At 42.9% G+C, this 22,124-nt stretch overlaps 1 protein-coding gene and 1 long non-coding RNA gene across 2 annotated transcripts; both read left to right on the forward strand.

The window, feature by feature from the left end:
- The first annotated feature begins 8,661 nt into the window (after positions 1–8,661).
- Positions 8,662–10,712, forward strand: LOC142970047 (uncharacterized). Its single transcript, XR_012959160.1, has 4 exons — positions 8,662–9,609; positions 9,734–10,166; positions 10,284–10,573; positions 10,649–10,712. It is a non-coding gene; the product is annotated as an uncharacterized LOC142970047 (long non-coding RNA).
- A 391-nt stretch (positions 10,713–11,103) lies between these two features.
- Positions 11,104–16,469, forward strand: LOC142970001 (kelch-like protein 23). Its single transcript, XM_076110143.1, has 4 exons — positions 11,104–11,125; positions 11,361–11,440; positions 12,402–14,097; positions 14,279–16,469. Exons 3-4 carry the CDS (start codon positions 13,952–13,954, stop codon positions 14,571–14,573), a joined length of 441 nt encoding a protein of 146 aa, XP_075966258.1. The 5' UTR covers positions 11,104–11,125; positions 11,361–11,440; positions 12,402–13,951; the 3' UTR covers positions 14,574–16,469.
- Positions 16,470–22,124: the final 5,655 nt, after the last annotated feature.

Genomic DNA, 22,124 nt, shown 5'->3' on the forward strand with positions numbered 1-22,124 from the left:
GTGTTCACCATCTCTGTTTAGCATGTTAATATTTTCTTATTAGCACGAAACACAAAGTACAGCTGAGGCTGATGGGAATGCCGTTGGTTCTGCTGGTATTTAGTTTTAAACCGAAATATGAAACAAATTTATATTTTGACTTAATGACGGCCAAAGCGGCCGTGGTTCATCCTGAAGGAACCATGAAAGTGTGTGTCAAAGTTCGTGGTAATCCATCAAATAGTTATACACACGTTTGACTCCAAACATGCAGCTGTCAACCTCATGGTGGCTCAGGGGATCGGCAAAAGTATTTTGGGTTCATCCTCTGGGAACCATGACTGTCTGTAGAAAAGGTTACGCTAATGCTTCTAATAGGTGATGAGATATTTCTCAGCATAAGTAAAGTACTTTGACCTGCTGGTGGGACTATAACAAGGTTCAGGGGATCACCAAAGTTAGTGGGCTTCATCCTCTATGATGAGAGATAAATAAAAAAGAAATATATGAAACTTAGTGACGGTTCATCCTTTTTTAAAATATAATCATTGTTATTAGCTTCTGTTTTACACCCAAACTTCAGCCAATGGTTAAGAACTGATTCATCCTCGCCTTTCAGATGTGCAGATACATCCTCTAAAGATGCAAGTATATATTTCTTCCCAAGGCTGTCAGAGGAAAAGCATCAGTGGATTGGCACAAATGGAGGGGGATTTGAAGACGGATTTGGAGAGGGATGCAGGCCAACAACTCACAGAGACAGCTCTTCCTAAGATCTAACCTGGTATTATGATCCAAGACGCAGCAGGCTTTGTTTACTTTCTGGATCGCTCTTCAGTGGGAAGCAGCTTTAGATGAGGCTCGCTGTATTAAAGGAAGATGCTTAGTTGCATAAGTAGCAGCCATGCTCAACAGTGAGGCTGTCAAACTGGGATACAAGTCCTGGAAGTTCGGACTAGTTTACTCCGAAAGTTTGGTGTTTAGGCCGGAGAGAGGGCTCGGAAACAGCTGGGGTCTGTGGATGACCGGAGATTTTACTCCATCATATTATCAGTTGTTTATCTATGGCTACTGTAGGTAAGGCAGTATCAGTCTGTCTGTCTGTCTATCTAGTAGTAGCCTCAATAAACCAGCATGCAATGCAGCTACAAGATATGTTAAGGATGTATTGTATTATATAATAAAAAAATGAAAAACATTTATATCTCAGGAGCTGTGGGCAAAAACACAAGCTGAGTGCAGGAAATCAAGAACAGCCAGGCTTACAAAAGCAGAATGTACAGTGCTTGTGATGACCCTCCTGGGTGTATTGTGAGCCCACCTAAAGTCTGTCATTATTGTGCAGTCCTTGAAACCTTTCACTAATGGGCGTCCATGTTTTTATTTCAAGGCTGTTTTAACCTGAGGTGTATAATGATCCTGTTCATGATTCATTTTGAGGTCTGTTGGTGAGGAGCCCCACAGTTGTAATACTTTCATATTTGTCTGCTTGCAGCTGTGTGTAGAGCTGCAACACTTTGTTGGTTAATCGATTAGCTACATTAAGGATGTCACCTTGGACTGATGAAAATTGTGATGGACATTTTCCATGATTTACTGACAAAACTGAAAAAAGAAAAACAGATTTAAAACTACTAAAGCAACAGGAAAAGTTCATAGATAAAGCTGATTCCCAATCTCATTCTAGACCCATTGTTGTTAAAGTAGGCTTCAAATCGTCCTAAGTAGACAATATGTTACGTAAATATATCTACTTGAAATAAAGTCAATTAACACCACCGGTATAGATGAAATCATCAGCTTATTCTTTACATCTAGATGTGACTAAAGCTTATGTTCCAGGAGGAATAAGTGCAACAATCAAACAAGCATTTTATTTTGAAAGTCACGACCAGGAGTTATTCTGGCTTGCTAAACAGTGGCCTCACGGATGATCATGTGTGCAGTGCTTTTCTACTAAAGGCAGAGTGACATCACCAGAATTAAAAGCCATGACTCTGAACAATAACTCTCAGAATTCTGTCCCGATTATTCTCCACTGAAAAAGCATTTAAATAGCTATCTGAGCAAATTATTTTGAAAACCATTTCAACTTTAATGGTGGACTATGTTGATCAGGCATGTCATGGTCATTGACCATTCACATTGAGGAAAACTTTCTCTCACTTAATTCCAGAATGTATTTTCCTACAAAGTTCATGATCAATGAGTTACAAATTATAATACAAGAAGCAGCATTGTAATTTTGCGTCACTGGGCTCATCAATAATTTATTAATGATCTTATGTTTTTCCCATGTGTTCATAATTTAAGAGATGTTCGAGGGAAACCAGATCTATAGGAGAAACTCAACACCATAATTTAACACCACAAACGATGCATGTATTATATCACCATAACACCATTTATTATGCATGGATGTGATGATAAATATTTAAAGGAGCAGTCCTTGATTTCAGCGGGCAACTGTCTCATTTGCAAACCAAACTGAAGAATGGGGTAAGAGACCTCGGGGCCACCACAACAACTTACATTCCTCTTTTCTGATACATTTCATCATAGAGAACCCCAGAGACGTCCTCGTTACAACTTACATGCAGAACAAATGCAGCTTTAAAATGTATTCCTCATGATCAAACTGACAAATAAATATCTGACATGCCACTGTGTCAAAACTTTGTAATGCACAGACAGACTACAAGCGCGTCACCCAGAGGACCCCAGGACCTCTACGTGTACGATTCCCAGGATGTGAGCCACCCTGAGGAGGTGCTGGACACCCTGAGAGGCTTCTACTCTTACTCTGAAGGCCTCTTCTCAGATATCGCCCTGCAGCCCTCTGAAGGCCAGATCCTACGCCGCCACAAGAAGGCGCTCTGTGCACGCAGTTCATACTTCAGGGTCTTCACGCTCACAAGGGAGAGGACAGCCTCGTCGGGTATGCACGAGAATGAGATAGAAAGGGAGGACTCACCGTGGATGGATCGTGCCAATTAATGACAGTGAAGCACTCATGTTCGATGCCCCACTGCCATCTGCAGGCAATCAGCACTGACCCACCTTGAGCATCAGCATCAACCTAATCAAGGACCAGTCCAGCGTCTGCCTTGTCTCATTGTGAAAGCAATAATTAATACTGAAGGACGACATTCCTGTATGCAAATGCATGAGGACGACTGACTAAAAAGCACTTAGGGCAATGTTAAGTGTATGAACAAGAAATATTAATCATGCCAAAATTATAACAACAGCTAGCAGGAGATTCGTGTTATGGCTTACAGCATCGACAACTCCTTGTCGACATTTAGTTGGAAGACATACATGATTTAAAATGGCAAGTCAGTCAAGTGGACAACCTCGGTTCAAGTTCCTGAGCTGTACTGGCTTTTAGATGGACATTCAAGCCCAACGGAGCTGTAGTCGGGCTCTCCCTCACCTCTGACCTCCCTGCACAGGAGGAGGGAGGAGAGAATAGGAGACAAGTTTCGTCGAGGGATGAATAAACGACTGGGGGCGACTGTGGCTAAGGGGATAGCAGGGCCGTCTTTCAATCAGAGGGTCGGCGGTTCAAACCCCGGCTCTGGCTCTGCTAGTCGCATGTCGATGTGTCCTTGAGCAAGACACTTAACCCCAAAATTGCTCCCGTAGCTGTGCCTACGGTGTAGAAATGTGATAGAATCTGAATTGTAAGTTGCTTTGGATAAAAGCGTCTGCTAAAATGACTGTAAAAAAATAAACGATCACGAAATCCACCGAAACGTGTTTTGCCAGGGTCTTGTGTTCTGCGTGACCAAAATGGTAATAGTTGACAGTGGAGATGGATCATGAAGTCCCCCATGATCAAATTACTGTTGCAGAACCCTCAAGCGTTCTTCGTAACCTTTACAAACTGACCACAGTGTCACACGACTTGTGCCGTCAAAACAAGATGATACTCTTCCCTTGCTTCGTCCTCACTCTCTGTCCTCACACTCTTTATGAAGTGTGAAAAGTGCCACCTCTAACATACAGAAGGTGACGGAGGCAATGCCGAAAGATATGTACAATAATAATATCAATAAGTGAGTTGTCACCTGTCTGCTTATATTTTTCATTTATTGACGGATAAGTAATCACACAAACAGTATATGGGGGGAACTAACAGATATTACAAATACTGAAGGACACTATCTAAAATATTAACTAAATACAGTATATGTTGTATCTCAGACTTTGGCCTATAGGGAGTGTAAATGGTATGTGAGCTGCACTTGTGTGTGTGTGTATATATATATATATATATATATATATATATATATATACATACATACATACATACATACATACAGTTGTGTGAAAAAGTGTTTGCCCCCTTCCTGATTTCTTATTTTTTTGCATGTTTGTCACACTTAAATGTTTCAGATCATCAAACAAATTTAAATATTAGACAAAGATAACACAAGTAAACACAAAATGCAGTTTTTAAATGAAGGTTTTTATTATTAAGGGGGAAAAAAAATCCAAACCTACATGGCCCTGTGTGAAAAAGTGATTGCCCCCTAAACCTAATAACTGGTTGGGCCACCCTTAGCAGCAACAACTGCAATCAAGCGTTTGCGATAACTGGCAATGAGTCTTTTACAGCGCTGTAGAGGAATTTTGGCCCACTCATCTTTGCAGAATTGTTGTAATTCAGCCACATTGGAGGGTTTTCGAGCATGAACCGCCTTTTTAAGGTCATGCCACAGCATCTCAATCGGATTCAGGTCGGGACTTTGACTAGGCCACTCCAAAGTCTTCATTTTGTTTTTCTTAAGCCATTCAGAGGTGGACTTGCTGGTGTGTTTTGGATCATTGTCCTGCTGCAGAACCCAAGTGCGCTTCAGCTTGAGGTCACGAACAGATGGCCGGACATTCTCCTTCAGGATTGTTTGGTAGACAGCAGAATTCATGGTTCCATTTACCACAGCAAGTCTTCCAGGTCCTGAAGCAGCAAAACAGCCCCAGACCATCACACTACCACCACCATATTTTACTGTTGGTATGATGTTCCTTTTCTGAAATGCCGTGTTACTTTTACGCCAGCTGTAATGGGACATACACCTTCCAAAAAGTTCAACTTTTGTCTCGTCAGTCCACAGAGTATTTTCCCAAAAGTCTTGGGGATCATCAAGATGTTTTCTGGCAAAACTGAGACGAGCCTTTATGTTCTTTTTGCTCAGCAGTGGTTTTCGTCTTGGAACTCTGCCATGCAGGCCATTTTTGCCCAGTCTCTTTCTTATGGTGGCGTCATGAACACTGACCTTAATTGAGGCAAGTGAGGCCTGCAGTTCTTTGGATGTTGTTCTGGGGTCTTTTGTGACCTCTTGGATGAGTCGTCGCTGCGCTCTTGGGGTAATTTTGGTCGGCCGGCCACTCCTGGGAAGGTTCACCACTGTTCCATGTTTTCGCCATTTGTGGATAATGGCTCTCACTGTGGTTCGCTGGAGTCCCAAAGCTTTAGAAATGGCTTTGTAACCTTTTCCAGACTGATAGATCTCAATTACTTTGTTTCTCATTTGTTCCTGAATTTCTTTGGATCGCAGCATGATGTCTAGCTTTTGAGGATCTTTTGGTCTACCTCACTTTGTCAGGCAGGTCCTATTTAAGTGATTTCTTGATTGAGAACAGGTGTGGCAGTAATCAGGCCTGGGTGTGGCTAGAGAAATTGAACTCAGCTTTCCAAAGATGTGATAAACCACAGTTAATTTATGTTTTAACAGGGGGGGGCAATCACTTTTTCACACAGGGCCATGTAGGTTTGGATTTGTTTTCCCCTTAATAATAAAAACCTTCATTTAAAAACTGCATTTTGTGTTTACTTGTGTTATCTTTGTCTAATATTTAAATTTGTTTGATGATCTGAAACATTTAAGTGTGACAAACATGCAAAAAAATAAGAAATCAGGAAGGGGGCAAACACTTTTTCACACAACTGTATATATATATATACATATATATACATATACACTGGCTGTTAGAGCCATATTTTTAGTTTTGATTACAAATCATAATTTCTCATTTTTGCTAATATATTTGTGTGACTCCTTTAATTTATGAACGAAGGTTACATTTTGGATTCTGTATAATTACTTTTCTTTAGGAACTTCCGTGATTAACCAGATGAGGATCAGCTGGCATAAGAGGAAGGGGTGGGACTGAGTCTCGAGTGTTGGTTTTCCTTTGTGTGGAACGGGGCATCGGGACAGTCTTTGACCTCACGCTTAACAGATTATATTTTGCTGTTCAATTTGTCAAAAGAGAAAATAAAATCAATCAAGTGACGGCAAAGAAAGCAGTGTCTGCAAGAGTCATTATTTAGATGGTTCAACGTGTGAGTCAGAAACAGAGCCCCGTAACGTGGCTCAGTACAGAGGAAGAGGAATCAAGAACGGGCCACCACACTGGTACTTAATTGTAAAGTCCATTCCGTGAATTTGGAGTAGAGGCTTCCAGTTTCCACATTACATTTGATAAAAGAGTAACTTAACACCCACCAAAAAAACATTTCTTTGGTGACCTCCAGTGGCTTAACTTTTCACCCCACTACAGTGAAGTACAGGTGTACTCCAGGCCGCCGTGACATCACTGTTGGGCGTGGTTACAGCTTTCTTAAACCTTGACTTGGTATTCTTCTATAATAATTGTTGGTCTGGCTGTGAGGAAAAGGTAGGCTCCTTCAAATCGTGGTAATCTGGCATTTTCCACACTTCATAACTCTTCCTCTCCTCTCCTCTCGTTTCTGTTTCCGGTTGGGTGTGAGTATGGCCCAATGTCCCCCCTACAGCCTCAAACCCTGAACCCTCAGGGACTTACTGACGTCACCTGGTAAGTGGTTGAGTGTGAGAGACTATGAGTGCTTGAATGGTTTGAATACGAATGGGACAGCACTTTACTGCAACATATCACGTTACCATGAAAACGACAAAAAATATGATGTATAATTGTGGGTATTTATTTTATACTTTGTACTCCCTGATTTGAACGTCTTCCTGGCTCTTTCCTCTCAAGATGAGAGGTAACTTCATATAATCCATTTACTCGTTTTTGTCAAAACAGATTCAATGACAAAATCAAGGGGTTCATAAAGGCCTCAACATGTCTGCCAGAGAGCCTCAAACACTCGATGATTTGACAGTGGGACAGCCCTAAACATCTCACGGATTTCGCGGGAGCGCGCCTTAAAATCCGTGAGTCAGTAAAGGTGGAGATTGTGCCATTGAGTGTGCGTGGTGAACGTGAGAGTGGCGCGGAGCTTTGATTGTATTTTCACTGCTTTGGGTTTTTCCTCTGTTCTTCTGTCTCTGCACATGATCAGGTAAGATACAAAGCAGTTCATGTATTGGTAGCAGAACGTGCGATTAGTGGTTTGTTTAGCGTTGTTCGGAAGGATGGCGTCCACGCCCGTCAATCCGGTGTTACGTCCCTACTGGTTCTCGAACCTACTGGTTTCCCTTCCGTGCCTGTGTTGTGTTCACAGCAGCAGCTGTTTTCTGCCTCCGTCGCCAGATTCGTCACACATTCACAAACATATTGCTGGAGATCTAAAAGCCACATCTCATATCCATTGCGTGGATTACGATTGTATAAGCGAGTGTATAATGTTCACGCCCAGGGTTTTCTAAATTATATTCAGACTATAATAATATAAAAAATATTGATGATAAACTGTATTTACATATTAGTTGTGTAATCTTGTGTTGTGTAAAAAAAAAAAGTGCTTCACAGATGTAAAAAACGAAAATACACCGTGCTAAATCAGGATCAAACAATCACGTTAATTACCAACATCAGTGTAAAAGGAAAATGGGGCAGTTACTACGACATTTGCTCAGTAGAAATACATTTCGTAAAGCTGGAAAAAAAAAAAGACAGTACCGATGGACCCTCGGACGGTGAACAAATTGCTTGAGTTCAATCAAGATAAACAATAACTATTTGACAGATTTCAACAAAAATGAGCGATACTTTCTTAAACGAAGAGTTACCAAGTGATAAGTAAGGCAAACCACACAACAGCATGGGATCTTTTCCTAACCAAATTTTTAAATGTAATTTCAAATGTTTATGCAATTGTCACAATCAGGCTTTGCCTTGTGTGTTCTGTGTCTTTGTGTAGCTTCACCCTCCTCACTCTACCTGTCAGTCACTCCCTCAGCATCAGCCTAACTCCCTTCACCTGCCTCTAATCAAGCACTCCCTCCTCATCAGCACAACTCCCCTCACCTGTTCAAGCCACTTTATAAACCCCTGTCTCTCAGTCACTCACTGCCAGGTCATTGTTTGTGTTCTACCCGACCGTTTGTCTTGTCCTGGTCCCGGTTTCCCACGTCTGCCTGCCCTGCCTCGTCCTTCTGGATTTGCCCCCTCGTCTCTTGTCTCGTCCCTGGATTCCCTGTGTGTTCTTGTAAGTGTTCATGTTCTGATTTAAGTGTTCGTTAAATTCCCACTTCACTCTACTTCTGGTCTGCGGTTGAGTCCTCCATCATGCCCCGTGACAGCAATGTAATCCCTAGATGGGGAACTTTATTACCAGTGCCACAGAAAGAAAGATGAGCAGCGGTGTCATCTTGCTAAGGTAGTGGTAACTCTTCAAGAAGCAAGTAACATTTTTGTGGAGTTTCACACTACTGGCCTGGTATGAATTTGGCCGACATTCAAAAATGGGTGAGTGTTTTATTGCTCCATATTTCTGGGGAGCTTATGGTAATATTTACATATTCAATAGAAGAGTGTTGTCAATTGTTTCACTTTGTTAGATTGCCCAATGTGATACCTGCCAAAAAAAGAGGACCTCCATAAAAGAGAAATTCAGTACAAACCCATAGAGGTGAATAAAGATTCAATTCAACATGTTGTATGGAAGTCTTGTTGGCGTTAAGCTTTGGTTTGCATCCTAAGGTGACAGAGCCCTTTGAACTAGTCGGAATGGATCTAGTTTTCAAGCTCAAATGCACCAACAATGATTACGTATATACTGTATATGTGTGATGGTGGACTACTTTACAAAGTGGTTAGAAGTATACCCTTTAAGAACAAAGGGAGCAGAAGAAGTCACACCATGCATAATGAATTTTTTTTATAAGTACGGCGCTCCAAAGTGTATCCTGCCCGACCGCAGCAAAGAATTTGTTAACAAAGTTAGTTGAATTCTGAGACGAATGATATTACTGTTTTTTTTTTTTTTTTTTTTTTTTTTTTTTTTTTTTTTTTTTTTTTTTGTCGCATCAACAATGGAAAAAGCCCCATTGTAATGAAAATATTTTTCTTTTTATGCATCGTCAAGATAAACCTAGGGTTGTGTGACAAGCTTGGCATTGCCAGAAGCCTCTGTGCTCCCTACCACCCTCAAACAGCTTGGTGGAAAAGCTTAATGGCACCATTCAAGGGTAAAAATAAGACTTTTCTACAAAATATATTCAAATAAAACTTTTTTTTCAATTTCAGAGCTTTGGAAAAAAAGGTGCAGGACCACCCCAGTGACTGGGACAAATGTATACAGTCAACTGTATTTGGCCTACGAACAAAAAACAGCTAACAAAATACTCCCCATATTATCTAATGTATGGGAGGGAGACCCGTTACCCGTCTGAAATTCCAGATGAGTGGCAGGTATGATGGCCTTTTCCAGCACTATAAGCTGCTTGGCAGCCATATATATCTATCTAGCTATCTAGCTCTCTCGCTCTCTGCTATAATGTGTACTTGTCTTTATTTTTCTACACCAATGTTACAGAGATCTGAGGAACACATCATTGCACTGTCAAAAAATGAGGACGTTTGCATCCACACCAAATAACTCAAAGATGTGTACAATAAAGTGGAGGCAAATATTGCAGAAGGCCAGGAAAAGGTGCGAAAAAATATTCGGCAATAACAAGGAAAAAGGGGGTGAGCTAGAGGCAGACTTATTGGGTCCATACACTGTCACAAACGTGGATGGAAAAAGTGCTGACCTGATGATCCTAAAAGGAAACCATCAACCATCTCAAAAAATACTTGGAACCAGAAATGCGAACACCTGCAAAATGGGTTGCCGCCACAGCCACTTCTCCTCCAGCACTGCAGCCCAGCCCCTTGAGGTGTTTTGGGGTTCCCCAATCATAGTCAGTCCAAAATCAGACTCTTTGATCTCCAGTCATGGATTGTACCCACCTCCCCAGAGGAATGTAAGTATAAATGTCAATACACTTTCAATATAATGACAGCTTCAGTGACGTTTTGGAACTTGATACTGCATCAAATCACAAATGAGGCCTTGGTAAACAACTGTCTTCTAATCTCAGTAATCGCTGACATCTGGGCGGGGAAACGTAAAGGTGTGCTGTGGGGCCCTACAAGATTTTGGCCACAGACTGACAAAATGTGGCCCCCAGAAGGGAGCTGGAGAGTGAGGTACAGACAGTAAAAGCATGCAGTCTTTCATTTTTCATGCCAAAAAAATGTAACACCCCACAGTTGTTAAGGTTTTGCAATAATTGTGAAGAGACGAGAGGAAACGGAGAGACACTGATGTCTGGTTGACTCCTTCCAAATGAGTGCGATGTGGCAAGGATCATTCAGAGGATTCAAAAAGGTAATCATTTTCGAAATCTGTTTAGACACGATTATAGATGCAAGCAGCATTTTCATTCATTATGTATGTTTTCAGCTTGACCCCGTGGCCTTCGAAGTCCTCATAGGACCAGTTTGTGACAAACGGCACTGGACACTTGTGGTGAGAATACGTACACTACCATAAAGACAATTGTATAACCATGTGTAGGAGTGTCCAGACTCTTGTGTGGTAATCTAGCATGATGATTGAATGTGATAATTATTCCTCTTTACATGAATTTGAATGTATTGTGAAGGTCATTTATCCAAAGGAGAAGCGGGTGCTTTACCTTGATTCTTTAGGTGAAACTCCAGATCACCTAAATAAATGCAAGGATATGGCAAGGCAAGTTACAAATCAGTGGTTAAAATGTCATAAAATGTTCTTGCTTACAAATAGAAACTATATTTTTCTATTCAACAGAGCTTTCATGAGACATACAAATATCCATATATATCTGGGTGGACTTGTTCTACAATAAGCCATCCAAAACAGCAGGACTCAACATCCTGTGGGCCACTTCTCTGCAAGGTAAGAGTGCAACTGTTGAATATGTTACTGATTAAACATATCTTGTGTAGTTTGCAGTGCTTATTTTAACCGGTGGGCTGATAGATTTGTCTACGGATGAGGCTGCTATTACTCAGTTGAGGAGAGAAATAGCTTGTAGACTGGTGACTGACTCAGGTTTGTCTTTTCTGTTAATGTTTTGTCATACGCATTTAGATGTCATTGAGAAAGTAATTGCACTTGTGTAATGTGTTAGAAAACTTGACAGAACTATGCAGAGCATGCGGGAATGCATGCCAAAGTCCAGGGACAAAGAAAGATGGGCATGATGACTGGGTAAGATTAAACTGTTGGAGAACAGGTGGGACATGACAAACTTTCCTTTGCATCTAGGATGAATAAAGCTGTGGTTGTGTTCGTGACGAGCAAGGCTTATGTCCACAACCTGATGGTGGCGTATTTATCACCGTGTCCGGTGTTCCGCCATTTATAACGAACGAGCTGTTAGAAAATGAACTGCGCAGATTTGGAAAGTTTGCCAGCGGATTTAAAACTGTGCTATCTCTTAGACGGCAGGTTTTCATGTTCCTGGAGTCACCTACACAAACACTGGAGGTGTCATTCAGGGTTAAACACAGGGATGGGTCCTACATGGTGTACCCTAGCTCGGGACAAATCAAATGTTTTGAGTGTGGAGAGGTAGGACACAAACGCTTCGCATGTCTGCACAAGCAGCAGGGAGGCGTGGTGGCCCTTCCCGATGGTGGGGCCGCGGCTGGCGGCAGTGCGGCCGGCGCCGCTTCTTCTTCTGATAACAATATCGACAAGGAGGATCAGGGCCAGTCTTACAACCAGCAGGCTTCTGTGGTTGCGCAGGACCTCACTACATCTGGTACCAAAGCATCACCACAGTCTGCACACTTTGTGAAGAGGCAGCTGCAGGTGGAGATCACACCATATCCTTAGATGAAGGACGGAGTGTAGGGGCTCTGTCCAACAGCCAGCTGTCTTATGAAGGAGGAGACATGGAGTATGAGAGTGAATCAGATACTGCATCTAATTCTAAAACGTGCATTGATCTGTAGTCATTAGAGGAAATAAACTATTTTGGATGTAACAAAATATCTGCAAAAGTGAGTGAATATTTCAGTGACATTGAGTTCATACGATCTGTTGGGGTGGTGCAGAGACAGGTGGGTTTTGATCTTTTAGATGAACGAAAGCACTGCCGTCTAAAGAAACACAGGAAAGTAAAAAAAACTAAGTAAACAGTTTAACATGATCTTGTGTCACACAGGATTTTCCACTGCTTATTTCGGTGGCGCAGAGGAAGCGGATGACCTGTCTGAAGCTCCCAGGAGGCAGGATAACACCGACCAGAGGGAGCTGAGGACCCATGCCGTGGGTTTCTACGCTGCTCTTTTTGGGGAAGAGCAATGCTGTACAGAGAGCCGTAAGGAGCTCCTGGAGGGTCTTCCCCAGCTCGGTCTACGCTGGACGGAGAGCTGACGCTGGAGGAGCTGACGGCTGCAGTGAACCAGATGGCTTCAGGAAGGGCTCCGGGAATCGACGGCCACTCTATTTTCTTTAAGCAGTTCTGGAATATTATCGGTTCTGACTTGCATTGTGTTTTGTTGGAATGTTCTAAAACAGGATCACTTCCTGTTTCATGCCAGCGGGCAGTACTCTCCCTGCTGCCCAAGAAGGGCAAACTGGAGACCAGTGGCCCTGCTTTGTACTGACTATAAGGTACTCTCCAGAGCCTTATCCAACAGAAGAGACTACTTTGAAGTAATTGTAAATGGCGACCAAATTTACTGTATCCCGGATAGAACTGTTATGGACAACATTTTTCTCATTCGTGATGTGCTTGATGTATGTAAATTCCACGATGTAGATGTTGGTATTGTCTCACTGGATGAGGAGAAGGCTTTCGACAGGGTGGATCACTCTTATCTGTTTCCTGCACTCAGGGCTTTTGAGCTTGGTGATGGGTTTTTGGCTTGGGTGGGTTTGTTGTACAGTTGTTTCACACCTCACGAGAAGTTGACGAGACTCCGGGCGTGTGGCTGCTGGAGGAACCTTTGTTTTTAAACAGCTTCATAAGGACTCAAACGCTGCAGTCTGCCAGCCTGCGAATGTGTCTGAGAGAAGCCGGCTGCACTAAACTAGGACATTTGGTGAAGATGTCAACAGCATCATCCACTGTCACCTTCAGGCAGAACATCAACATCACATCTGTCAGGTTGACCAACAGAATAGTGGAGGTCTGTGCCGCCCTGCCACAACACCTGAGAGCAGTTGCAGGAAACTGTACTCTGTCTGACCAGTGGGATGAAGAGTGAGTACACCCCCCCCCCCACTCTCTGCTCATTGCCCCAGCTGTGGGGGACTGACAGGGGGGAGGAAATAAGCTGCTGACATTAACAACCCCTCACCTGGACAAATTTCAGGCGGCAGAGAAAAAAGCAATTCATGAAATCTGCATAAAGGTTGTGAACTTGCGCTCTCTGGCAGGGTTGAAGGAGTCGAGGTGGAGCAAGTTCTTTGGCCCAGAGTTTTCCCCGAAAGGCAGCTGGAGGTGCTTGTACAAGCTGCCCGTTGAAAAACGGACAGCAGTTCTCCAGTGGAGGGTGGTACATGTGGCTATAGCGATAAACGGATACCGAGCACACCTGGATCCACACATTGGGGAGGAGTGTTGTTTCTGCTGTCAGACTGAGACCCTGGAACACTTGTTTGTTAAGTGTCTCAGCTCTCTTTGAACGTTTAAAAAGATGGTTTCAGGGTCTTGGAGAGGACTTTTCTTAAATTTTATTCATCTTCGGTCCAAAATACTGCACAAAAATGAAGGCTGTCCACGTGACACTGAAGAACCAGGCTCGGGGTGCTGGTAGTGAGGATCCGGTGAAAGTTCTGGAGGAACTGTTGAAGCTCCGACTCAGGGTTGAACACGCCTACTACCAGACGGTGGTCAATATACAGGCCTTCAGGTGGGTGCTGGTGACTTTCTGAACATATTGTGATTGTTCATTTGTTCTTTGATGCTTTATTTTATTTATTTTTCCCATTTTTTTGCTTTTCAAGTGATGTTTTAGAGTGTTTTCTGCTTTCTCTGCAATAGTGAAATAAAGGGACTTTAAAAACCAAAAACCTCTTCTCCTCTGCCCCCAGGCTGCCAGTGGTGGGAGTGGAGGTCTTGTCAGCATTGGTAGACTACATCTACTCCTCCAGACTCACCATGACCCAGCTGGACCTGAAGTGCTTGCTGAAGGCCGCTGACCTGCTGCAGGCCGCTGACCTGCTGCAGCTGGGAGCGGTGAAGAGGGCCTTCCCGGTGGGTCTGCCGGATGTAGACAACTGCCTCGGCACGCTGGCGATCTCCCAGCTCCACGCGTGCCTTACCCCGGAGAAAGAAGCCTGCAGGCTGCTAGCGGGCAGGTCAGAGGGTCAAAAAAGGAATTTTTAGAACAAATACAAAGTGAAAGCAGAAACACTTTTCTGAGGAGTATTTTTTTGATCTTTTCACGTCATTGAGTATTTTCCCAATGTGCGGCGATCTTAAAATGGTCAGTCATTTAAGTGAGGCTGAAAGAAATCTTACACATGAACAAATGCATAGATTGATCTATGATAGTTCCTCTGTGTACACATGTTCTTTTACCGTAAGATATGGTTGCCAAAGTCACTTAGTCTCTTCCTTCGTAATTTAGTGACTTACTCTAAACACTGCAGGTTTCAGGAGGTCATCAAAGAAGAAACACTTCTAGAACTGGATTTTCCTATAAATTGACCAGAATAATGATCCGGTCCGTTTTCACAGGTGTGGGGAACACTTCTGTGACTGTGTTGGGAAACAACATCTATGTAGCAGGTGGTAATTATGGCTTCAAGAGCAGCTACAACAAGATCCAGAGGTCGACCAGTGGAGTATACAAACAACTTGTAACAACAAACTAACTTCTCAGCGATAAAAATAATCACAAGCACTAAAGAAATAACTGCACCTTGATTGTACGTGAAGAAAGACAGTGCCTGAAATCTGCTGTTCCCAGTTTTGCCTTTATAACTCAATACGTTCATATTTGCATAAAAACTGCTTGGATTGAAACCCAGTTATTGTCAAAACTCCCTGCAGAGAAAAGGGTTGTGCCGGGTGTCTCTGAAGTGCAGCCTGAACCTGGTGGGAGGCCGGACCTCCCTCGGCGAACGCTTCGACCCAGACACAGAAGAATGGATCCCGCTTGCCAGCACGAAGGAGAGGAGGATGGAGTGCGGGGCGGTGGCCATGCTGGGCTGTGTGCACCTCACCGGGGGCTATTCCTGGTCCAAAGGGACCTCACACAGATGCATGGGACCTGATTGCAGATCTGACAGAAGCGGCACGTTCGCACAGCTGTATCTGTGTTTATAATGGCACGTAATGAAAAAAAGACAGTGGCAAGCCAAAGGTGCCGCATCATCGCCTTCTCTTGGATTGTAAAGCTAACTGGGTGAGCTGCTTTAATAGCAGGCAGTGATGTGCCAGCTGGTTTGAGTTGTATTAGTGTGGTCTGTCACCTGAACGGCCTCTAAACCAGCAGGGACAACTGGAAAACAAACTAATGTTAAATGCTCATGCACTTTTAATTACCTCTGGGGTTCAAGAAATAAAGAGAAGAATAAGATGACACTTGGGGAATATGCATATTCACTTCCTTTTTTTTTTTTTTTTTTTTTCTTCTTCCCAGAGTCTAGATATAATAATCTGTAAAGCTCACTAATTAACACAGGGAGTCACTGTCACAGCCTCCAAGAAAAGGTTCGGCTTATGACCCCTGTAAACCAAAACATCTTGTTTTTTTGTAGTTCAAACAAAAGATACACAGCGTGTTAATTAGTGAGCTTTAAACGGGGCTGTTGGCAGCCTGTCACATTTGACGAGCTGTTTTATGCTAAGCTAACCGTCCCAAGGCTACAGCGTCGTACTTTATAAACAGTTATGAGAGTGAATAAGTGTTTTCCAAAATGTCGAACACTTGCGTTCAATTTTAGAATTAGTAGGTGTGGCCGTATAGAGTTAGAAAAAAGTATGGTGGCTCATTTGGTCAGCAATACCTATCTGAAGTTCAGGATTGTAGACTACATACTCAATCAGTACTGCATACTGCCCATTGAATGGAGAATTAAGTACGGCATTAGCAGCAGCCTCAAGGCCGGTCTCAAAGGCAGCCCGCCGCTCGGCTTATTTCCGAGGCATTTTTTTGGATGGACTGACCTCGTATTGGGCTTCCGGTTACTCTCTTTCATGGAAACATATTACAGTTGATGGCCGGGCAGTAAGCTAACACTGCACACTCAGAAATCCTTGCTAATGTAGTTTACGTCCTGGTATCTCTCGTGTTGATTAATGTACATGGTCCCTTTCAAAAAGAAATGGATAAGAAAAGACATGAATACTATACAAAACATAGAATATGTAAAATGGATGAAATAATAAAAATCAAATATAAGATTGTTTCTGCCTCCAGAAAAGCTGCTCCAATAAGGCTGATCTGCTTGCCAGGGTCCAGTTTCTGGGTATCCCTCAGCAAGTACCTCCTACTTAATTTAGTCTTCCATCCATCCATTTTCCACCGCTTATCTGGGGTCGGGTCGCGGTGGCAGCAGGCCGACCCAGACCTCCCTCTCACCGGCAACATGTTCCAGCTCATTCTGGGGGATCCCGAGGCGTTCCCAGGCCAGCTGGGAGATGTAATCTCTCCAGCGTGTTCTGGGTCTTCCACGGGGTCTCTTCCCAGTTGGACGTGCCTGGAAAACCTCCAGTGGGAGGCGTCCAGGAGGCATCCTAATTAGATGCCCGAACCACCTCAGCTGACTCCTTTCGACGCGAAGGAGTAGCAGCTCGACTCCAAGTTCCCTCCTGATGACCGAGCTCCTTACCCTATCTCTAAGGCTGAGCCCGGCCACCCTACGGAGGAAACTCATTTTGGCCGCTTGTAGCCGCGACCTTGCCCTTTCGGTCACGACCCAGAGTTCGTGACCATAGGTGAGGGTAGGAACGTAGACCTAGTGGTAAATTGAGTCTTAATTTAGTGTTATCTACTCTAAAGGGAGGCACTGTGTGTGTGTGGCTGTTAAAGAGTTAGTAAAAGAAAGCGATAAATAAAGACCGATTGACAGGCAGTCCAGCAGATAGCGAGGCAAACAGAGACAGACACAGAGGGACAGTCTCCGGTCGTCTGCTTCTTTCTACCTCACCTTATCTGAACTCCTGGATCACAGGGAGTTTCTGTGTACTGTCCCACACTGATGATCACAGAGAAGTGGTACCATCCAGAGGACAGTAATACCACTTCAATACGTCTCAAACTCTTCATGTAACTGGAGCTGCATATCGTGTTTCTGCTTTCATTCTTTAGACTTGTGTGAACTTGATTGTCTATCACTGATACAAATGTTTTTAGGAAAATCAATAACAGGGTTCGAAATAGTTGCCACATTGGTGACATGGCTCTAGGGATGGCAATGACGATCTGCTGGTTGGCTGGTCCACCACTTTGACATTAACAACTATTAGATGGTTGACCATGATATTTGAAACAGGATGGAGGGCGATACATTTGAATTTGTCCAGCACTTTGGTTTATAACCTAAAAAACTAATGACATGCCCATCTTCACATTCTAACATGCCAAACCTAGATGGTAAACAGCTTGTTAGCATTTTCATTGTGACTGTGTTAGCATGCTGATAGCATTTAGCTAAATGCACATGCTGTGACTATAGCCTTTCGACTTGTAACTTAATTAAAGTTGATTGTTCATCACTATTTCATTTTTTAAAGTACATTAACAATAATATTTAAATTTAAGATTGCATTTTTTAAATATGTTTTAAAATATTTGCCAAAGTTTGATTGAGTGTAGTTTGATGTTTTAATGAGCCTATAACATTAATCTTTTTTTTTTTTTTTTTAAATAACTGATTGATAATGTATTTTGAAACTAATTGGTACAGATGAAATCACTGCCGTTGCACAAGTGAAAATGTAACGATACAACTTACTTCAAAGCTTCACTGTTTCAGTCTGCGGTCTCTACCAATCAGCTGAAGGGTGACACATATTCATTAGACTTGGGAATAGCTAATATGGCACCGGCTGCAATAAAGCAAATATGCCTTTGTAAATTGTGTGAAACCCTATTAGGTATGCACAGAGCCCAGTCTGAACTTACATGACAAATGCTTACCCTTTTCTCCCAATTACTCCAAAGTCTATGCTCATTGTTCTCTTTGACAATAATGGCCCAGATCTCCTTGACCCATTTCATTTATAGTTCCACCGCTCTGTGCTCTGAAGGCTGAATACCAGGCCTGCACAACTCTGCTCTTTCCTGCAAATTCAGTGCCTCTGCAGCGCCGTCTGTGTGGCGAAGAGTCCGAGTAATGAACGTATGCTGCCAGGGGATGGCAGTGTTGCTCCATTTGGAATCTGCCAACGGGCTTGACAAGAAATATATAAGTCTGTACCGGTGTGAATGGTTTGCACCATGCTCTTTGAGTTTTTCTTATATCTTTCAACCAAAGTCGGAGGAGCTTTTGCTCTTGTCAGGCAAGGACACAAACAATCATAAAATCAATGAGAGAGCTGATGGACAAGAGAATCTTGGTGAATTACCTTTGGATGTAGCCCGAGCAAGTGTTCATCCTTCATCAGTGCTGTGGTGGAGGGTAGAGCCCCCTCGTCTCAACCACTCTTCTTTTGCAGAATGCAGCAGACCCGTCTTTTGAAGGCTGGGAGGCTTCACAACCTTCCCCGAAACCTTTTGTCAAGTCGCCCTTGTGCTAGGCTCTTAACCATGAGCAGCTGCAGTGACTACATCGGTGGGTGCTTTACAGGGGTCTTGGATCACGCTGGTGTCTCTACCATTACTTAGAAACTACAGAAACCTGTGAAAAGATATTTTGTCAACAAAAATTCCTCATGTTTCATTCTACATGTTTTTGTTGTATTTATAGATTGGTTGATGGAGGACAAATATTCATCGTGACGAAGAGGAAAATGACGAGGACCATTAGAGTCCACCTCTTTCTCACACCCGATATATTCCACTCATATCTCCCCGCTGTCCTTTCACCTTTCCTCTCGTCACAACTCTGCTCAGTGCCCTGATCCTTGTTGTTTTCGCCCAGTTAAAGCTGATAATGAAATGTATGCACTGGGCGAAGCAGGCGATTAATCAGAGTGGATGTGTATCTAGGCGAGTGCCAGAGCGAGTCTCTGGAGCGCAGCGGCCTGACGGCTCAAACCCCACACTGGTTTCCAGTGGAGAGGCCGAGCCCTCGCCTCTCACCTCGTGGCTGTCAGCGCCAACATATGTGCCAGCCCGCCTTAATACAATTAATTAGCCGGTGCCGAAATGTCCTCACACTTCAGATGCAACCGCGTCTCATCTCGGCCAACCAAAAGGCTGGTGGTGGGCTGCTGTCACGTTTGTTGGCCTGATAAATCCGGGATGACAATTTAATAGCTCAATATAGTGGTTTTATCCGTAGAGAAATATCACTGTGATCTTCCTGTGATATTTTACATTGATATATTGCGAGTTGTCCCTTGTCGTCAATACACATTATGGTGGCTTTAAGGTATTTTCTTTATCGCTCGCTCTCTTTCTGGTATAGCCTCCATCATATTTCTATAATGTTATTGCAATGGTGTCTAGCATATTAAGTTATACAAATCTATTTATACAGCCCCTTTCAAAACAGAGTTACATAGTGCTTTACATGGGAAAATACAGATTTTAAAAAAAGATCAGGGATTTAAAGTGATTTAGAATATGTTACTGATGAGAGAACCCTGTATTAGTCCCACAGCGGGGTAATTGTCAGTGTTACAGCAGTAAAGGGTGCAACAACAGAGACATCAGTAAAATAACAAGACATAATAAATAAGTAAACAGTCACAAACTACATATACCAGTAGACAGACTGAATGGTTGAATTCATATTAGTGCACATATGAAATAATGATATTCCACATGAATGAATTGTCAGTTTTTGGTTACTGGGAGCACTGTTGATTGTGAAGTGTGACAGCAGAAGGACCTCCGGTATCTCTTCTTCACCTGGATCGGATCGGGGGGGGGGGGCATATCAAGACGGAGCTGGCCTCCTTGAACAGTCTGCTAAGTCTCTTCCTGCCAGCAGCCAAGATGCTGCTGCCCCAGAAGACCACTCCATAAAAGATGGCTGATGATTTACTTTATCTCCTGCAGGTATTTCTCTGTAATATTCCAGAAATCGTTATCAGATGTTACACATGCTTCATGGTTCCATTCTTCTTAAATGTGTTTGTTAACAACAAGTCATCTTCTCGAAGGCCACACCGCTGAAACAGTTAGTCTGTTACCGTTACTAAACATCCTCATAACTTTGCTTGCTTTATGCCTTGAGATGAATTGCAGCTTTCAAGCTGGAAGTCATTCTGTCAACTCATCACACAGACTCAGACTCTCCTAACTGGCAAGAGCAGGTGCTATTGCTTAGCCTTAGCTGATGAGAAATGGAAATGATGCTAAACCAGCATTGGGTTCATTGCATGGGACCTAATGCCCAAACTCAAGGCTACATTGGTTGCTTACTGAGATGTTCGTTGTTGTTCACAGATGTAAACTTGACTAGTAAGTATTTGATTAAAAATGACCCCCCCCCCCCCCGAGTGTTATTTCATGATGTTTCTGTGTGAGCTCCAGTAGCTTCACAACATTTTTGCCTCGCTGTCTGCACAAGGCAGAATTATCTCTTTTAAAGTATGCTGTGCAGAGGAAAAAAATAAATATCACATCGCTGTAAGGTGCGTTGAACAACAGAAGATTATAAGATTTGAATTTTTAAGTCGAAGGCAAATTAGGTATTAGAGATACCTGGGGCAGCCAATATCTGCAAACAAGTAAAAATGTCCTACAAAAGTGAGATATTGCAAAAGTGTGTGATATCGCACATGAGGGCCGTCTGTGCTGCAGTGTGGCAGCAATGTGGCACCTGTTCACGAGATTCTCAAAATGTCTACATTTTTGCAACAGTATTGCAAGGATCATGTGGGAGTGGAGGCCCCGTGCTCTTTTCAAAAACCCATTGCTGATGTTTGAGAAGATTGGACACAGCACACGCCGTGAGCTGTTCCTGGCTTACGCCCTCCTCAGTCAAAGATGACGTCTCTGTGCTGTGGCTGCCTTGAAACATCAGACATCGTAATTGGACCAAGCAGTCTGGGGTGAGGGGCTGAGGGTTGAGGATGAGTAACCGCTTTATCTAGCCAGCATTATCATTAGTGTCATACTGTATTTTCACAACATGAGTGCTGGAAGATCACAGAAATATACGTTCAGCCTGTGTTAAGGGGAGCTTTATTTTTGTTGCCTGACCCCCCCACCGCTCACTCGCTGACATCATCTGGAACTCAGTGTGATGAATTGCATGTCAATAGAAAAAAAAACTATTTATTTCTGAAGGATGTATGCGAATTGAATATATCCTTATGATTTCTAATGCTAAGCATATATTTGCCTTTCCTATTTCCTTTGTTTGGCTGAACAGCAACTACAGAGATGTAGGCAGTTCAGCAAGGAAATGGCAAAGTTATGTTTTGTTTAGAATGAAGCACTGTTCATCTCATGTCTCCTAAATTAAAGTACCGGCAGTCTTCTTTTTCTCTTCATTTCCTTCTCTGCAGGCTGTCATTTTGGTACCTGTATGAACTCATTATCACTGTCACTCAAGACATCCTCATACACACACACTACAACGCAACACTTACAGCATTTGCAATGCAAAGATGTCATTAAGACCAGTTAAGACCAGCCTTCCTATCACATTTACATCACAATACACTCCTGGAGTCAGCAAGTGTCAAGTCAACCTACCTGCACACAAGGTGATTTATACAGGCCATGAAAGAAATATATAGTACCATTCAATTAACTCTCCAATAACTGCTCACTTTATATTAATTTGTACCAGTTCAATGAGAAAACAA

The sequence above is a fragment of the Anarhichas minor genome, unplaced genomic scaffold, assembly GCF_050575085.1.
Source record: "Anarhichas minor isolate MPS153535 unplaced genomic scaffold, ASM5057508v1 ptg000042l, whole genome shotgun sequence".
Taxonomy (NCBI): domain Eukaryota; kingdom Metazoa; phylum Chordata; class Actinopteri; order Perciformes; family Anarhichadidae; genus Anarhichas; species Anarhichas minor.